This window comes from Saimiri boliviensis, chromosome 18, assembly GCF_048565385.1.
Source record: "Saimiri boliviensis isolate mSaiBol1 chromosome 18, mSaiBol1.pri, whole genome shotgun sequence".
Taxonomy (NCBI): Eukaryota; Metazoa; Chordata; class Mammalia; order Primates; family Cebidae; genus Saimiri; species Saimiri boliviensis.
In genome coordinates this window covers 39,502,322-39,522,349 of record NC_133466.1, presented here as the reverse complement: position 1 = coordinate 39,522,349, position 20,028 = coordinate 39,502,322, and the positions used below count along the sequence as shown (strand labels likewise).

General features: G+C 39.2%; 1 protein-coding gene across 13 annotated transcripts in view; it reads right to left on the bottom strand.

The window, feature by feature from the left end:
• Nucleotides 1-20,028, bottom strand: part of NSUN3 (NOP2/Sun RNA methyltransferase 3) — a 203,361-nt gene that overhangs the window by 90,095 nt on the left and 93,238 nt on the right. The window contains exon 6 of one of the 13 annotated variants that reach the window (XM_074389174.1): nucleotides 9,706-13,982. The exons of the other annotated variants lie outside the window; for them this stretch is intronic. Within the exon in view, the coding sequence (XP_074245275.1) occupies nucleotides 13,937-13,982 (46 nt within the window). The 3' untranslated portion in view covers nucleotides 9,706-13,936. Of the gene's footprint in view, nucleotides 1-9,705; nucleotides 13,983-20,028 lie in introns of those variants that run through there. 13 annotated transcript variants of the gene reach the window in all.

Here is a 20,028-nt window from a genome sequence, read left to right as displayed (position 1 = left end):
GAAATTTCCAAGTTTTTCAGCCAATCCGGTCAAGCATAGAATGTGAAGTCCCTTTCCGGCCAAGGGAAACTGGACGCAGCAGTAGGGCGACTGCGTCAGGTTATGAAAGTTATCAACGCCCCGGTGTCCTTGCTCAGGTGTGCTCTCGTGGCAAGACTGCCGGTGAGTCGCACCCTTTCTGCAGAAAGCAAACCAGTAAACCAGCCTTGCTGAGCGATCCCTTATCTCAGTGTGGATTTTTCCCAATGTTATAAATGCATTTCCAACATATACTTCTCCAATTAAATAGTTAGGAGAAAGATGTTGAAAATACACAGATTTTAGGGCTCTTTTTACATATCAGACTATCTTACAAAAATTTGAACTAATATGTATTCCTACCTACTGTATAGTACAGACATCACCAATTTATTATTTACAATGGATATGTTATTTATCATAAAAACAAAATAAAAAATATTTTTAAAATTTCTTTAATGAGTTTGTTCTCATTGCAGAAATTTTAAAAATAATTTTCTAAAATTATTTAAAGAGAAGCAAGAACATTAATACCAACAGCCTCCTCGTTCAAATTCCTTTTCTTGGGATAAAGGAAGGAAGGAACCACAATTTGTTGGGTACCTATTGTTGACCCAAAAGGAAGAAGCTGAAGCTAAATGAATGCAAGTAGAGGTGTTTTTTGTTTTTTTTTTAGAACAAGCTTGAGAACCGCAACCTGGAAGCAGAGATTTAAGTTGTCCTGAATATACGCCCTGAATAGCTGCAGTTACAACGGCAAAATAAGGGAAACAGCGTAGGATGACACAAAGCTGTGTATCAGAAATTCCCACTGGTTTACAGAAATAACACTGATTACTGATTGGCTATACGTTGTTAAGCTATAAGGTCTGGGTTTTAGTGTCTGGTTCGGCATTACTAGGATAATTAGCTACTTGTGACAATAGCAAGCAATTCTGAGAGACCAATACATAGCTCAAAGTGGGAGGTAGAACATAACTGCTGTCTCGTTCTGCTATCTCTCTGGGTCTGATCATTAAAGAGATGTGCATTTTTCAGGTAAAAGTTCTTTCATTTTCTCACTGTAATGGACAAAGCACTTGACATGAGGCATTTCATTCAGTCTTCAATAACAACCCTGGGGAAATGGACACATAGTATTACCTCTGTGTTACACATAAGGCAGTTAAGGTTCACAAAGGTTGAGTATTTTGAGCAAGGTTACTTAGATAACCTTGAGATGTGAAGGCACATTAGTCTGACACTATAGTTAGGTTTTACGTTCACCAAATTTCCAACTATTTACCACGTTAGCAACACATGATCTTGCTGAGTTCTATATAATTCAAGAAACTCTTGGTCTTAGATCTGGAAGAAATATCTGGTTCACATTGTAGAAGACAGTGTGGTGATTTCTTAAGGACCTGGAAATAGAAATTCCATTTGACCCAGCAATCCCATTACTGGGTATATATCCAAAGGATTATAAATTGTTCTACTATAAGGACACGTGCACACGAATGTTCATTGCAGCACTGTTTACAATAGCAAAGATCTGGAACCAATCCAAATGCCCATCGATGATAGACTGGACAGGGAAAATGTGGCACATATACACCATGGAATATTATTCATCCATCAAAACGTTGAGTTCGTGTCCTTTGTAGGGACATGGATGAACCTGGAAACGATCATTCTCAGCAAACTGACACAAGAGCAGAAAATCAAACACTAAATGTTCTCACTCATAGGTGGGTGTTGAACAATGAGAACACATGGACACAGGGAGGGGAGCACTACACCCTGGGGTCTGTTGGGGGGAAGTGGGGGAGGGATAGGGGGTGGGGAGGTGGGGAGAGAGAGCATGGGGAGAAATGCCAGATATAGGTGAAGGGGAGGAATGCAGCAAATCACACTGCCATGTGTGTACCTATGCAACTATCTTGCATGTTCTTCACATGTACCCCAAAACCTAAAGTGCAATTAAAAAGAAAAAGAAATATCTGGTTCAATATTTCCATCTTTTATAGGCAAACACATAAAGCAAATGGGGGAAAATGAGATTACTAGTTTGAAACATTTTCACAACATTTTCAACTCAGGGATTATTTATATTCTGTAAAACTCAAAGTTTCAGGCTGGGCGCGGTGGCTCATGCCTGTAATCCCAGCACTTTGGGAGGCCGAGGTGGGTGGATCACGAGGTCAAGAGATCAAGACCATCCTGGTCAACATGGTGAAACCCCATCTTTACTAAAAATACAAAAATTAGCTGGGCATGGTGGTGCGTGCCTGTAATCCCAGCTACTCAGAAGGCTGAGGCAGGAGAATTGCCTGAATCCAGGAGGCAGAGGTTGCGGTGAGCCAAGATCGCGCCATTGCACTCCAGCCTGGGTAAGAAGAGAGAAACTCCGTCTCAAAAAAAAAAAAAAAAAAAAAAAAAACTCGAAGTTTCAACCATAGAAATTTTAAAATGGGCTTAAGGAAAAGATATTTTCAGCTACACACGTTTGCCTTAAATTAAAAGCAAAACAAAGCACAAGTTTGACCTACTAATCAGTATGTACCTTGAGAAATAAATGGCAGATAAAAAATAAAAAGGCAAAATGAGAACTAAGATAGCAATGACATCCATCAGGGAATATGCACTTAAGAACAATAGGGACAACTCCTAATGCGTAACTCACATCTCACACTCCCATATGAAAGGCACAATCTTGAATAATAGACGTAGCTGTCACCTATCATACCTGTTCTCATACTTAGTGTTAAGGAGCTGCAAGAGGGAAGTGCACATATTTTTTGTGAGCAATACACGAGTAACTTCACTTGTTCCAACTTTATAGATTCCTTTTGTTGACTACATGTTTAGAGTTTTTCATGTTGGAATTTAATCATAAAGTCATCAATTTGAAAAGAGAATTACACTCTGTATTACTCGGTGCCGTATCACGTTAAAGTGTTTAGTTTTAGGTAAGTTTCCTATATATCAACGATTACTCCTTAATATGGCATTTTAAAGTAGTAAGTGGAGCAACACAACGATTCTGAACATTTTTCCTAGCGTTTTCCTCCTGTAGTAAGGCAGCACAAACTGACAAATCCCAACTTTTAAATCAGCTGATTAGGAACTCACATACTCTTCTTTGCTTTAATGCTATATTTCCCACTTTTCTTCCAACAATGCAACTTGCTTTTGAAATACGTGCAGTGCCCTCTTGTAGGAAACTGGATGCTAATCTTGTTTTTCTATCTCACAATTTAAATTTACAAAATCACAAAACTAAAATCAGAAGACAAGGAAACTAGGAAAATCCTAGCTGACTTAAGCTTGAGAGAATGAAGACTTTTTTTCATTTTCTGTTTGCAAATATTTAAAAGAGGAAATTTAGGCGTGGAAGTGATGCTGGCATTTCCATCTAATCTGATAGATATTTGAAAAACTAACCTTTATTCAAATTTATCTATGCTGTGGGAAATCAGTTTCAACCACACGTTGACAAAAGATCTCCCAGAATCCTGACATCGATGCACATAGGTAGGTTATCTTTCATCTGAGACCTAGCTAAAAAGAAGGCTTCCTTCCTCCACCTCAAACACACCCACACAGAGTACTGCCTTCCTAACAGAAAATCTCTAGAATGTCCCCAAGGCATTCATCCTGTGTTAAGGCAGCGCTAATCTCAACTGAAGCACTTCTGATATAAAATCAATTATTTCAATCCCCTAAAAGAAATCTCCCTAAATAAACAAATGCATGAATAGTAGGGTATTGTTTTTATTGAGGAGGTTTACATTTGGCAATATTAAGCATGGTAAATAAAATGAACGACTTCCCTTGCAGATACAAGACACCGGCATTCTTCACGTACACGATTAAGAGGCAAAAAAGTTTGATTATACTCTATCTGATAAATCTCCATTAAAAAGCCACAGATAAGTTTTGTCTCATGTTGTTAGTATTGGCCAGAAAGCATCCTTCAATTCTCTTGGACGTATTGGGAACATGGCCTCATTCAGCTCCCTTGCCCTCGCCTCTGCAGAAGCAATGTTTTAAACAACAGGAATTGTCATGAGAAGAACGTGTGAGAGACAAAGGCCCAAGCTCTCACGGGCAGACAGTGTACTTTAGAACGCTGAGAGCTGAGGTCTCTCACCAACTCAATTTAGGCAACTTTTATTTACTTAACACTTAGAAAAACTATCAAGAAAGAATAGATAGCCTTCAGGCTATTCCTAAATGACCTCAGGAGTAACACAACTCTTTCCTGCTGGGTAGGGAATCCACTTACTTTTCCACAGAGGGGCTCTACTTTCTCCTTCACTTTTCTGACAGCAGCGTGGGTCTCCTCTTACTGAGAGTCAGGCCTGGGGGGGCATTTTCAATTAGGGCAGAAAGAAACTTCTTAACGGCCTTTTTATATCTTGATCCAAATGCCCTAATGCCCTGAATAGGATAACACATAGATTGCCAACTGGTGTTCATACAAAATCCATATATTGCATCCCTGCGTAACTAAAATTTAGGACTGGTACATTGAAAATCACAGAGGAGGGACGTTTAAAATCATTTAGTTGACTTCCAGACCATAAAACCTCTACCTGTGAGCCAGATCTGACATTAACCTTCAAAATGCATGTTCAGTCTTAAAAAGGGGCAAGAACAGAGGTAAGGACTCAGGCGCCTGCCGACTGGGGAAGGGACAGAGACCCAACGTTCACACCACTGTGAATAGCTGAGACCTCCTGTTAGCAAGAAGTATTTCAAATACTTTAAAGTTCACATTTAATGTTTCACTTGTTTTAGAAGAGATCATTTCCAAGGGTCTCTATGTATATGAATGAACAATACGAAGAGCAAACACACAATGCTTACATAATACTAGGCGCTATTCTAGATGCTTTATATAGATATTAAACTTCCTTAATCCCCAAGACAACCCTATAAAGAGGTACTTTTGTTATCATCACTATTTACAGGTTAGGGAATTGAGAGGTTCGTTAACTTTCCCAAGGTCACACAGCTAGTAAGTATTACGGATGGGTTTCTATCCAGACATTCTGACTCCAGAGTTCATGCTGTCAACTCCCGCATGATATAGCCTCTTTCAGTTTTGAAAGATAATTAAATTTTATTTTTTCTTTTAAACCTTCATACAAAGGGATTAATTGGATTTGCTCTCAGGTATATATCTAAGCTCTTTCTCCTTCTCCAAGTTCCCTAACTAGGTTTATTTTAAAGGTATGCACATTTAAGTTTTTATATTCTCAGAGACTATTTTGTAAATAGCATAAAATTCTCTGGAATTCCCAGATACATGCGGATAAAGTTTGGAACTGATATTTGATGTTTTAGCAAGCTGTGCCAAAGTCGTTTTTATCACTACAAAAGATAAGTTTCAATAGCCAAATGATTAGTTTGTTTATTTATTATTTACAACATGCAGAGCATGAGATCTTTTGGGTTAATTTTACAGATGAAAAATTTCACAGAGAGTGGAGAAATGAACAGATGGCATAATTCCAGGAAAAGCCAGGAAACTTAGTCGTTTTCTGCATAGTAATTTAAAGTAAAATTCACGTCAAAACCAAAGCATATGACTAGTTGAAGCAGGCAATCTGTTGTCTGGGTTAGAGTTTACAGAAAAAAGCATAAATATCACCAATAAGCATATCATCTCTGACTCCAGAGATGTTCCTACACCTTCTAATTGGTGCCATTCTGTGCTAATCAATACATTACAAGCACCTAATAGGCACTTCTGCAAATCCTGGGGAAACAACTCACACCACAAAAAGCACGGTAGCCCTGAATATTCATACCCAAGTGCAAATGTTAATTCATGCAGTGCTTGCATTAAACTGGTCTAATTATCTACTGAAGGAATCTATTAAAGGCATGCTGTCAATCCTACAGATTGGGTTCAGCTAAGTGAAACTGAATTGCGTGCCTTTTCAGCTAATTGCAAAATTCTGCCTGACATGCTTTAAGAATGGTCAAAAAAAGTACACAGAGCCAGCACACAGCTCCCAATGAACATTGCCGCTTCTCCTCTTGTCAATCAAGGAAATACAGGACACAATGATAGGAAGAGAAGCACAGACTAGGAGATGGGCCCTTTCATTCCATCTTGAATGGTCTCATGGGGAATGTGGCATGCTACAAATCACCTGATTTCTTTTTTCTAAATCTTAAGCTGCATATACCCGGGTTTACATTGCATAGCTTGAAACAAGAATCAATACCTTTTAATCCTTAATGATATGTCTCAATGTCTATGTTTAGTAGTCTTATAGATTTAGGGAAAAATATTGTTTATAGAATTCTTTTTCCCTTTTGACTCTCACATTAGAATAAAAATTAAAGAAAAATAAGATCCTTCCCCTACTGCCGCCCTCACTTTCTCTAGCTTCACTGCATCTCATCGGCCACTTCTCCCACATTCAGATAATGCCGAATAAACCTTGTTAGGAGGACAGCGGAACGACTTTACAACGGAGCCTCTCAATTAAATTCCAAAATATTTTGTGGGGTGTGGCTGCCATGCTGTCAAATGAGATCATCTTCTCTTCCGCCTGGAAAATGTTCAGGATCACACTGCCTTGGCCAGTCAGATTTCTCACACACTCCTCATACATCCACACCTATATTCAAAGCAGATACAAAAGCTGAAGTTCAAAATAGTAACCCTGAGCCACCAAATAGATTATTTAGCATTTGCACATTATTTTAGAAGGCAGGCAGAATTTAATTAGATGATATAAAGATTAATCTCAATAATGAATAAGGGACTGATGATTAAGTTATTTGGGAAATTCACTATATAATGATTCACATCCTATTTCTCTTTGTCTCACATGTGTCCAAAATGTCACTCCGGCCAAGTAAGTTTACCTTCCGCATATATCCAGATTCCATTCACTTACTGCCACCTCCACTGCTGCAGCCTACTTCAAGGTGTGATCACCTCTTGCCTAGAACATTGCAATAACATAAAAATCTGGATCTCTGCTTTCACCTTTGCCCCTCCCTTAGTCTTATACCCCCTCAACACAGAAGCTATAGCCTAAAGATAACATAATGAAGTCAAAAAAAACAAAAATATCAAAGTAAAATAAGCTCGTCTCGAAAAGACCAATACCATATTATTTGACTTCTAGGAAGTATCTAAAATCGTCAAACTCATGGAAACAGCAAGTAGAATGGTGGATGCCAGGGGCTGAGGGTAGGAGTGGGGAGAAGTGGGAAGTGGTCCCATGGGTCTACAGTTTCAGTTTTGCAAGATGAAAAAGTGCTAGAGAGCTGTAGCACAGCAGTGTGAACACAGGTGACCCTCCTGGGTCCTACACTTAAAAACTACTATGCTGGTAAAAAGGGTTTTCTTTTAATGTCAGATCTTATTTTTTTCTCTTGCTCAAAATCCTCTAATGACTTCACATGTTACTCAGTAACATTCTGAACCTTTTCCTTGGCCCACAGGGCTAAGCATGATTGCCCCCCAGTCCCCTCCATAGGGTCCGCACCAAACCCCACACCCGCCTATGGAACCTCACCTCCTCTATACTCGATCTTCACTCACTGTCTCTCTAGCCAAACTGGTTTTCCCTCCTCTTCCTGAAAACACCGAGCACATGCCTTTCAAAGCACACTCCTCCAGAGTTCCAGCTCTCTAAAATCATACCTGTCATTGGGCACTCTTCTGATTCACTGCTCATTCTAGCATTCATCAGGACCTGATTAATATTCTATTTATTTCTTTTCTGTCTCCCTCAATTAAAAACATAAACTCCAAGTGATCAAAAAATTTGTTTTGTTCACCGCCTTATCCCCGATGCTTGGAATAGCACCTGGGGACATTGTAGATGCTCAACATTTAACTAAATGAATAAACAAACAGCATGAATGAATGTGATTATGGATTGCTGAACTATAAAAGAAAATACATTTTTTTACCTATTTCATTTATTTTATTGATCCATAATTTTTATTTTATGTTTATTTGTTTGCTTGTTTGTTTTTGAGACAGCATCTCATTCTGTCTCCGAGGCTGGAGTGCAGTGGTGCAATCTCAGCTCACTGCAACCTCTACCTTCTGGGATCAAGCAATTCTCCCCACCTTGGCCTCCTGAGTAGCAGGGATTACAGGCCCCCATCACCATGCCCAGCTTGTTTTTGTATTTTTAGTAAAGACCAGATTTCACCATGTTGGCCAGGCTGGTCTCAAACTCCTGAACTCAAGTGACCCACCTGCCTTGGCCTCCCAAAGTACTGGGATTATCAGGATGAGCCACTGTGCCTCGTTACTTATTTCAGATCTTTACTCCAGTTCTTGGCACAATTTCCTAGGGATGCTCAGCTTAACTCAAAATCATCTTACTAAAGTAGAAATATTATTTATAGAGTCTAGGAAATACATTAAGGTATGAAGTATACAAAGTAATTTTGTCTAGTTTTTGCTGTTGTATTGTTTCGTTCCTCTGAGGTCACAATGTACTCAAAGGATCTCATGTGATATGAGCAGCACTGCTTAAGAAAGCTCTCCTGTAGCACAAATATTCAGTGGTTTCATTCATGCCAGTGGATGACACACTGTGAGGTAGTCATCAATTATAGGCTGATTAAAAACACACACACACACATTACAATGTGTATGTTGTCTAAAGTTAAGCTTATTAACTTTAGCCTGCCATCCTGACTGCTGATATGAATTGGTGCCAAGAGGGCTGTAAGGATAGAGAGAGAGAAAAAAAGAGGGTAAATCAAGAGAGAAACATAGTTAAGAAAACCGGAACAAAAAGTAGAAATAAAAGAACACAAAATCTGTAGCAGGGAGGTAAATCAAACCCTCTTTAAATTCTAATGAAAAAATACAGAAATGCAATATCAGAAGTTAAATAGGGTCATTCATAAGAGAATATCCATAGCATATTTCCAACCTACTGTGGGAGTAAAATTCATGAATAATATTAAAGGTATTTACACGATCTACTTTTCTCCTGAATAGTGTTTGCCTAATGTAATAAGATCTGGATTGCTTAAGGAAAATACAAATTTGGGGTTATAAGACTTAAACCCGACTGCCCATGTTATTTTAAAAGGAAGAAGAGCTGTTATGAATACAATAGTTTACATCAATATTATTTTATTCCACTGTTATAGATTATTATTATTTTTCTTTTTGAGACAGAGTCTCGCTCTGTCGCCAGGTGCTAGGCTGGAGTGCAGTGGCACAATCTCGGCTCACTGCAACCTCCGCCTCCCGGGTTCAAGCAATTCTCCTGCCTCAGCCTCCCGAGTAGGTGGTACTACAGGCTCACGCCACCACGCCCGGCTAATTTTTGTATAGTAAAGACGGGGTTTCACCATGTTGGCCAGAATGGTCTCAATCTCTTGACCTCGTGATCCTCCTGCCTTGGCCTCCCAAAGTGCTGGGATTACAGGCTTGAGCCACCGCACCCGGCCTTGTTATAGATTACTGTCGTTGAATTCATACCCTGTAATTATTACACTATCCATGATAGAAACCACTCTTCTTTTTCAGTATACATTGGTGTTGGTTTCATTTAAAACAAAGTCTTAAATTTCAAATTTAATTTAAATAATTTTAATTTTTCTTTGTAACTAGCATATGAGAAAATAGTCTCTTAAAGAAATAATATTCTTTAATGAGTTAAAACCTAACTAAAAATTATTTCTTTCTCCAATTTTTCTAAAGTCACTTTTTTTTAAACATAAGTCTATCTCATTTCTTTCCAGCTCTTAGAAGTTGACAGAAATATATTTGCAAATGTAAAAAGCAAATACCCTTAGCTAAGAAGCTTTCCTCTTTCTTTTCCTTTTGTAAAAATATCATTTTCTCTGTGCATGTATTTATATAAAACATGCTTGGAGAAAAATGAGAAAAAGCTCCTTTATTAATATCAGAGTTTTCTAGCAGTTGTGTCTCACAAATTATATGAGTGAGGATATAATTTGTAATTTATAATTTATAATTCATTTATTTTACATAGAACTTATCTCCAGATAGTTCCGCACTCCTGGAAGTAATTTACATGCTTTTATGGAAAGACTTATTTAACCCTTTATTCACGTCATTATCTTGGCTCAACTAAGGAACATGATTGATAAATGACAGGTTTTGTGTGTTTTTGTTTTGGTTTGGTTTTTGTTTTATTTAGCTACACCTTCCGTCTTCTACCAACACGAAGTTACATGGCTATTTTTTTTTTTTTTCTTTTGAGACAGAGTCTTGCTCTGTCGCAGTGGCGCAATCTCGGCTCACTGCAACCTCCGCCTCCCAGGTTCAAGCAATTCTCCTGCCTCAGCCTCCCAAGTAGCTGAGACTACAGGTGCATGCCACCATGCCCAGCTAATTTTTGCATTTTTAGTAGGGACGGGATTTCACCATGTTGGCCAGGATGGTCTTGATCTCTTGACCTCGTGATCCACCCGCCTCAGCATCCCAAAGTGCTGGGATTACAGGCGTGAGCCACTGCGCCCGGCCTAGCTCTCCCTATTTTAACTTCACTGTAGCATAGGACAGATCTCTGGCTCGTCTGCTTCCTTCCATGGTTTTTTGTATTGTTTTGTTTTTGTTGCTTGTGGCCAGCATTTTAACTATCTGAAGAAATCAGTCCTTATCTCTTTCCACAAAGCACCAGATGACTGTTAGCCAGCCACATAAATTTAATATGTCTCAGCTCTTTACCCCGTCAAATAGGGAAGTATATTACCTACCTAAATAATATTGGGAAAACAGATTGAAATAGTTTTGTTGCTCTTCTTAGGCCAAACAGATGGGAAGGGGCAGCTAAACATGACACTCCATGTGCTTTTTATTGCAGCTTCATACAATTGATTCAATCAATATTTTGAGAGATTACTTGGTGCAATGCACTGCGTGCTATGGAAGATAAGGAGATGAATGAGATATGTACTTTTTCTTCAAGGAGCTTACAAAAATCTAAGGGTTTACATTTTAGTTTTATGTATCACAGTAAGTTATGAAACACAAGCAGAAGTCAGATAATTGTGTAAAATGACTGGCAAGCCAAATCTCTGTATAAGCATTCTATCAGTTATTGAGGCTACGAAGAAGGAATTTGTGGTAGATCAATTGCCAAAATGTCCCCAGTTCCTCACTTTCCGTTCATGTCCTTTTTAATGTGACCAGCTCCTCCCTTTCCAATGGTAGAATCCATTATTTCCCCTGAACTCCAGACTAGCCTGGTAAGTTGCTTCGTCAACAGAAAGCACCAGAGGAGTTCATCCGCCAGTTCTGAGCTTAGGTCTCAAGAGGCTTTGATCTCTTCTGTTCTTTTCCATGACTCCACCACCAGTATGTGAACATGCCCAGGCTAGATGGTGAGATGTGTCTGGTCCAATAACCTCTATAGTCCCAACCAGCAACCAGCACGCAACCAGAAATGAGTAAACTTATCTTAGACCAAGCAGCTTCCAGTTGAACTGTCAGATTTTTACAGATTTGTGAGTGAGCCCAGCTGCTATCAGCTGAGCATGGTCTGGATTAGCAGAACAGTCCAGCTGATTCATAGCTTCATATTAATACTATGTCCTTATTCATTTGAATCACAAAGCTTTAGATGGTTTTACACAGTATAACTTTGGTAATACATAACTCACCTAGGAAAGTGGACATAGCATTTGCAAATGCATGACTTTGTCTTCTAGCCATATGCGATTGCATCTATACAATTTGAGCTACTGTATATACATTTCAATGTAAAAAATAAGTTCCATGAACAGAAATGTAATAAAAGAAATACCACTTGTGATAACATGGATAAATGGAGGACGTTATATTAAATGAAATTAGCCAGACACAAAAAGACAAATACTGTATGACCTCATTGACATGTGGAATCTAAAAAAGTCAAACTCATAGACACATAGAAGAGAATGGTAATTGACAGGGGGTGGAAGTGAGGAAATAAGGACATGTTGATCAAAGGGAACAAATGTTCAGTTATAAGATGAACAAGCTCTGCAGATCTAACATACAGTATGGGAAGCATGTAATTTTCATAAGAACATGGTTGGTTTTGTTTTTGTTTTTGTTTTTGTTTTTCCTATACTGTTCACTGATATGGTCCAACCACCAAGAAAAATGGCTGGCATAGAATAGGTGCTCCAAAAATGTGTTGAAAAAACAAATGCATTTAACTAAATTTTTTTAAATTTCTGAATGTTGAGTTAAAGCCTTATAAAAGGCACTTGAGTGGACATGAGGGAGTTTGCAGATGCCAAGAGGAAATTAGAAGGCTATAGTGATACTTCATATATACTGTGATGAGATCTTAAACTGAGGCTGAGATAGCAAGAGAAGAAGAAGGACAGGTCATTTTTGACCCCATTAAATGGGCTAAGCTTGCCCACAAAATATGTATAACAACCCATGCTCTAAAATTCCTTCATCTTTTGCTTTCAAAATATTAACAAAAATATAATACCCTAGAAGAAAACTTAGGCAAAACCATTCAGGACATAGGCATAGGCAAGGAGTTCATGACTAAAACACCAAAAACATTGGCAACAAAAGCCAAAATAGACAAATGGGATCTAATTAAACTCCAGAGCTTCTGGACAGCAAAAGAAAGTATCATTAGAGTGAACCGGCAACCAACAGAATGGGAAAAAATTCTTGCAATCTACCCATCTGACAAAGGACTTATAGCCAAAATCTACAAAGAACTAAAACAGATTACAAGAAAAAAACAAACAACCCCATTCAAAAGTGGGCAAAGGTTATGAACAGACACTTTTCAAAAGAAGACATACATGAGGCCAACAAACATATGAAAAAAATGCTCATCATCACTGGTCATTAGAGAAATGCAAATCAAAACCACATTGAGATACCACCTGACACCAGTTAGAACGGCAATCATTAAAAAATCTGGAGACAACAGAATTATTATCATGCACCTGGGAGAATTCATGCTGTAGGAGAGAATTAGATCAGTTCTGCTCAAAGTATGGCCTATAGGCAATGCTGGTCCTCAAACTGTCACCTGTCCTCAATGAGGTAAGTCCAGGTAATAAAAGTAAGCACTTGAAAACTTTCATAACAATTTACTGGGTAACTTTATGTCTCTTTTATCTGATGTAAGGAAATCAGACTTATATTTTGTAAGCTCTTGTTTTCTTTTTGATCTCATATTTCAGTAACTCTTTTCTCTAGGGCTTTGTACTTATCGGCTATTAAAAAAAGAGTTACTTTTACAAAATCTTGGTTCTGCAATCGATTGGAGACATTAAAAACAAACAATAACAGCAGCAAAAATCCTGGCCCACGATCACAAGTTGTTTAAGTGCCGAGTTAGACCATTTTGGGAAAATGTTTATGGCAGCTCCTCTCTGAGCCAGTCTCAGTCCTCCACTTCCTTCTTGTCTGTTTTTCCAGGTTCAGTGTTATTCTCTCTCTAGGATCCCAAGAGTAAACTAAAGCCCCTTTTGTGCACATATGTGTTTATTTAATTTAGTGCCAAAATCATTCCTATAGCATGAGTAAAAGGTACTTCTTTCCCTTGCCTGAGTCCTGTAGAAAGAACAATGTGGCTGGCAAAATTCTAAGACAGCCCTTGGTGATACGCTTATATACCTCTCGAGAGTAGGCAGGACCTATGATTTGCCTCCAGCCAATGAAATATGGTAAGTGTGATTGAATGTCACTTTCTTGATTCATGTAGATAATACATTAATAGATAGATGATTGATAGATAGATAGATAGACATAGATCTCCTGGAAGATTCACTCTCACACCTGCCTTGAAGAAGAAAGCCATTATTAGTTCAAAAGCTAAAAAAAAAAAAAAAATCAAAAAATTCTATGAACAACCTGAGGGAGCTAACAAGTGGATTGTTTCCCAGTGGCACGCTCAGATGAGACCTCACACACAGCCAACATCTTCATGCAGCCTTACGCGACCCCAAGTGGAGGATTCAATTCAGCCATGCCTGGAATCCTGGCCCAGAAAACAAAGATGAGATAATAGGTTTTTTCAAGCTGCTAAATTTGTGATAATTTGCTATGCAACATAGAAAACTAACAAAATTGTCAGGTGATAGTTGATCGAATGAAGAGGAAGAGGAGCTTAGTGAAACGGAGCCCTGGTAGTGCTACTTCTGTCATACAAGACATGAGGAAAACAGAAAACTTGTGGGGAAAATAAAATTTTCTTTGGATAAGGTGTATTGGGGGCACTGAAACTAATAGAACATTTTAATAACTTAAAACTTAGAAAAGGCACAACTTTGTGGTCAAATATTTGAGTCACTTATTATAAAATGAAGCATCAAATAACAGAAGAACATAGAAATGTTGAAAAGAAAACCCACAGAAGAGCAGAGGAGTCATGAAAATGTCTTGAGAATGAGGGAAAAATTACGAAGAAGAAAATTACCAAGCAAGTCAAATGCTTAAGAGGTGTCAAAAAGAATAAGAACTATAAAAGATATCATATTTCATAAGAAAATGAAAAATGGTCCCTGAGGCCTTTTGAGAGAGTAGCTTCAATAGAGTATGAAGCATCAAAATCAATACTGTAAGAAGTTAAGGAAGGAATGGATAGTGCAAATTTGTAAATACTGAATATGAACAAATACAACAACTTTTGGAAGATAAAGAAACGTCTAATGCAAGCTGGGTGAGGCAGAGGGCAGAGTCGGGAAATGTTATTTCAACACCATGGAAGTGAGGGGTACAACAGAGAGAAGAGAGACTAATGACGTGGGAAGAGAGAGGTGATTACGGCATGACCTCTGGGGCTCAAGTGGAAGCAACAGCCCTGGAGAAAGATGCTTTTTACTCATCAACTGTTCAAGAAAAAAAAAGACAAAAGAACGTGTAGAGGAGAGTAGGTTAAAAAAAAAAATAGCTCACAGTCTCCAACTTCATAATAAAGGAGGGAAACGATCCACTTCATAATGAGAGGGAAGGATGGGACCAGGGATTGGAAGGGAATGAAGGTTTGGAACAGCTCTTGTGCGGACTGTGTTAGAGGATCAACAAGAGATTAATGAAAGGATTAAGAAGCAATTAAAGCCAGGCAGCGTGAATTGGTGGTCGGCCAAGTCTGTGGAGTTTTGTTGGAAGTCTGCTGCTGATGCTGGGCAGCATCTCGAAGAGCAGCTGGATTGATAGCGACCGGCCGCGCACAGAAGGCACAGGATACATCACTGGTGATGAGACCTGCACATACTGCTTGACTCAGAAAGGACAGCCCGGAGACGGAGACTTTAACAGCAGATGGCAAAAGTACTTTTAAGCAGCTATGACATGGGTAAATGTTAACATTTCATCACTAGAAAACAGAAAATACCCTGAAGTGTTTTCATCACAACCTCTTTTAGTACTATTCTTAAGAGTCCAGCAAAGTGCCTTAGACAAGTCCTTTTTATTCCTCAGTTCTTCGTATTTGATTTTAAAACACTTATAAGGAATTGTCATTTTCCTAAGACACTTTAAGCAGAAGCAGCATGGTCTGTTAAGAATTTGTGTGTAGAGCTTAGCCTCCTGGTTCTATAATTTACCAGCTGTATTTAGAAAGTTATTTTCTCTCTCTTTGCCTTAGGTTCCCGATTCTAAGTGAGATAATAATCTCTAACTCCCAGTGTAGATGTGATAATTAAATAACATAATTTATGTGATGATGCTCAGAATCAATGGCATCTATACTGGATATTTAAATAATGTTATTTAATGGTTTTCAGAGAAACTATGTAATTCCATATATTATTACATAGTTTCTTAGAACAAGCCAGTAAAAAATACTCAGAAAAATTGGAAAATTCAGAAAAGTAGAAAAGGAAAAAAAAAGTGATCAAGAATCTATCATCCATTAAAAACCTTTAATATATTGTTATACAATTATATAGCTAGAGAGAGGATTCTGAGGCCATAAATTCCATCCCTGACTCTTACAAATGAGAAAACTGAGGCCCAAAGACTATGGTTGGCTTTGCTAACAGCACCTAGCTAATTAGCTGCAGAAGTCAGGGCTGAAATCAAGTCTTCCATCTTCAGCACTTTTCTCCCACTGTGATGCAAGAGGTAAAAACACTGCATTGCCAACTCCAGCATTTATTAGATCCCTACACATACAGGGCACTCACTACTCTGGGAGCATAATCGTTATTTGTTATAATTTCACACCTATTAAGAAATCGGTCAAAAGTATACCTCTAGAGCAGCAAAAAGACAAGCCTTCTAAATAAAATGGGAAAAAATACCTTACATGCATGCCTGTAGCATAAACTGTATAAAATTCATTTCTTCTGGTATCATATTTTGCAAAAAGTGTATTTTTGCAAGAGAAAAACATCAATTTTTCAACTATCCTTGGTATCAAGGAAAGCATGATTGCTGTTAAGTCATCTGCTTAGTAAGCTCTAAAACTCAGTCCCTAGGGCCCTTGTGCTTTACCAGCAAAGAATATACATTCATCCTCGGAAAATTCAGAAAAATTTTTTTTTGCAGATTGTTAAAGTGTTCAAGACTAGTCTGCCAACTCCACGCTCAGTCTGCAGTGTGGCAAGGCTCTGACTAGCTTTTCAATGTGAACGAGAAAAAAGGAACTCGTAGATATAGAGCTACCTCAAAATGATATTCCCTGGAGGTCAACTTTGAGTTCAATTTCAGATGGTAATTTAGCAAAGAAATCACGGCTGCATATTGCCTTGGACTGACTTAGACATGAGTCTCACAGATTCTGTTTGCACAATTAACAAAAGAAATCTGTAAAAAGAATACTTTTGCCTGATTCTTTTCAAACAAGAAGTTGAACATTAATTGGACAGTGAAACAAGTATTGCCTAGGTCACCAATCTGGGGGTGTCCCTCCAAGTCAAAGTATATTTATGAAGCGTGTTTAATGTACACAGTGAAGGCAGAAGAAACTCTGGTCAGTGTAAGATAATTTTCAGTTGGTTTAATAAAGCCTTATTACCTCCGTTACATGTGCCAGTTACTTTAAGTACTTTGAGGATTCAAAACTAAACAAGTCCTGGGCCCTGCCATTGAGAATTCTTTAGTCATCTGAGAGAAGAAAATACCGAAACAGATCATTTCAGTATGTTAAATTAGAAAGATAATGAGGCTTCTAGTTTTAGCACAGAAGGAAGGGAGAGTGGGCAGAACTTGGCGTCATCTCTGGTTCACGAATCCTGAGGGAGACGACTGATTTACTGGAGAGGATGATTAAAGTACTAGTGAGGTAGTGAAAGATGAGAAAGGTATGCAGGCACCACCAAAGACAGAGGCATCAACCAGCATGGTGTGTTCTGAGAACTACAAGCTATTAGGTATTGCTAAATAACAATGTTCAAACAATGTAGTTAAGCAGTACTTAAGGCCAGTTATTGGAGAGACTCATGTACTATGCAGAAAAGCTAATGAGCTTGGGCTTGATTCTGCACGTCATGAACTACTCGTTGAAGAGTGTGAGGTAGACGGTTCACTCTGGGCAGTGTGCGAGGTGGACTTAGAAGGTATGAGGCTAGAAGGAAGGGACCAGACGGAAAGGTCCAGAAGAGCTATGGTGAGGATCTGACACAGGGCAGTGACAGTGAGCGTGCAGGAGTTATAGACGGGAGAATGGCTGAAGAGGTAAGCTTGGAGGGAATGCTCTCGTGTTAGAGAAGGAGAGAAAAGAGTCAAGTCCAGGATGACGCCGTGGTTTCTGGCGTGGACGTCTTCATGTCACTACCTATGGATAGGAAGATAAGAAAAAGCAGGAAAAGGGGGAAGAAAATGAGTTCCGTTTGGAACATACTGAAGGTAAGCATGTGCAAAATGCCCAAGCTAAATGGTCTGGCAGATAGAGGTCCTCTGGGGTTTCTCCTGACCACCATCTGCCCCCTGCTCTGGGAGCATGTGGCAACACCTCTGGTCTGGCTGCCTGCCCCAGGAAGAGCTAACCCAGCAAATGCAGGCGGAAGCATATTCCCTTTGCATTTGGGATATGTTCTCTCCTGGGAAGCTTCTTCCATCTTGGCCAGAAAGCTCAGCTCTAGATTCGGACCAAGAGAAGCCAACCTGTCTGTGTTGCAGACATCAACACTGTGGTATCTCACGGAACCAACGCCGCCCTCAGCCAGGTACTTCTCTCTCTCCTTCTTCCTACCGGTCATGGTGGGACAACCTCGGGAATCAAGTCACTGGTGTGGTTGATGATACCTCTGTGCCCTCAATCCAAGAACATCTTTCAGCCTCTGCCATTTTTCTGTCTCCCATCTCATAGCAGAACCCCTTCCAATGGATTTGAGCTACTCAAGACTACATTTGCGTTCAATGTGCGTCTCCCCAAAACCCATCTTCCTGTCCCTTTGCTTCGTGCCAGACCCTTCCCCCTCCCACCTTTGTGGCACTCACTGTGCCACATCAGTCCGGTGGTTTGGTCTCTTGTTGCACATATACCATAAAGGATTCTAGAAGTGGGTTTTATTTTGTAACAGAATTTATTGTTCTCCTCCTGTCTTACTGACTTTGCAGCCCACTTTCTCTACTCAAGGATGTTTTATTTGTGGTAGTGTGACACAGTGAACCTGGATTCTAATCCCAATCCTGTCACTTAAATGGGCAAGTCACATAATCTGAGACTTAGTTTCTTAATCTAGAAAACGGAGATAAAAATATTTTCTTTTCAGGATGTGAAATGTAAATAAGGAAGCATGTTGCAGCACCTAGCCAGAGGTAGGCAGCCAATAAATACTATTTCCTGCTTGCCCATTCTTCTTAATTCTCTCTCTCGTGTCTTTCTAATAGTTTATTTCGTTCTTGTTCTTCTGTTTTCCTATTTTCTGGAGTTTTACTTCCGACATCCAGTTTTCTAGCTTCCCTTCCCTCCCCTTAGGAACTCCTCCTTGATTTCATAATCCTACTACAGAGATGGGAGATAGAACAATGGAGATAAGCCCAGGCTGTAAAACATGTAGACTTACAATATCACTGTTTTCTTCTCATCTCTCTAATTCCTTTTAAAAATAAAGTCCTTGTGAGCAGGGCATGTCTTTTCATGATTTATTTCTATAGCTAAGTAGCCATTGAGTAGGTACTTAGTAAGCTGTTCTAAAGCATCACTGATGTGTATCTTAGTCAATTAAATCCAATGAGGCTTCCTTTTCTCCAGTTTTCTGTGTTGCTCCTCTTTTGCTCACACCATTGAAACGGAGGTCTTCTGCTTACTGGTACCAGCATCTCTCACCCTGATGTCCTAAGATGCTTCTGTATAACAAAAGGTTGCAGGTTCCTTTTCCCACTCATTAATGTCAAGCCTGTGGCTATGTAGCTCACCCCAGAAATTAAATTACATAGATTCATAAGCTCTCCAGTCTCATAAGCCGTTTGTTGTTTCTTTAACCATGCTTAAAATGCAAGGAGATATATTTTACATGCTGTTTAATTAAAGTGTTAAGAAGGTGGCAGTCTCCCCCACAGGCAAAACTCTTTCTGCAAACTTAGAGTACTGTGTTGCATCACCAGTTAAGACACTTTCAGGTTCAATTAACAGAAATTTGACTAAAAGTGGCTTAAAACTGTATTTCACATTATATGAAATCCAGAGGGAGCGTTCATCTGTGGTTAACTCAGCAGGTCAGCCATGTTATTAAGGACCCAGGTGCTAATGTACCATCTCGAGCATGTCAGCAATCCACTCCTCATGGCTGCAAAGGGTTTAACAGGGCTAGGCATCACTTGCAAACAGGACTATGCTTAGCTAAAAACAGGAACTTCCCTCCTGTGTTTTCCCTGTGATTAGTGAGGACACCTTTCCCAGGAGCACCCTAGCAGAATTGCTCTAGCACCCACTCATCTGGATTGGATCACATGACCATGGGAACCAATCATTGGCAAGGAGGTGAGACACCATGCTTGACTTAGACTTATTCCGACTCAGAAAAATCACGATTCATCTGCTAGGGCAAGGCAGGAACTCATTAGTGAACACGTAGCTCTGTGGAGGCATCTGAACAAAACCCAGGCTGTATCAGTAAGATAAAAGGAGAGAAACG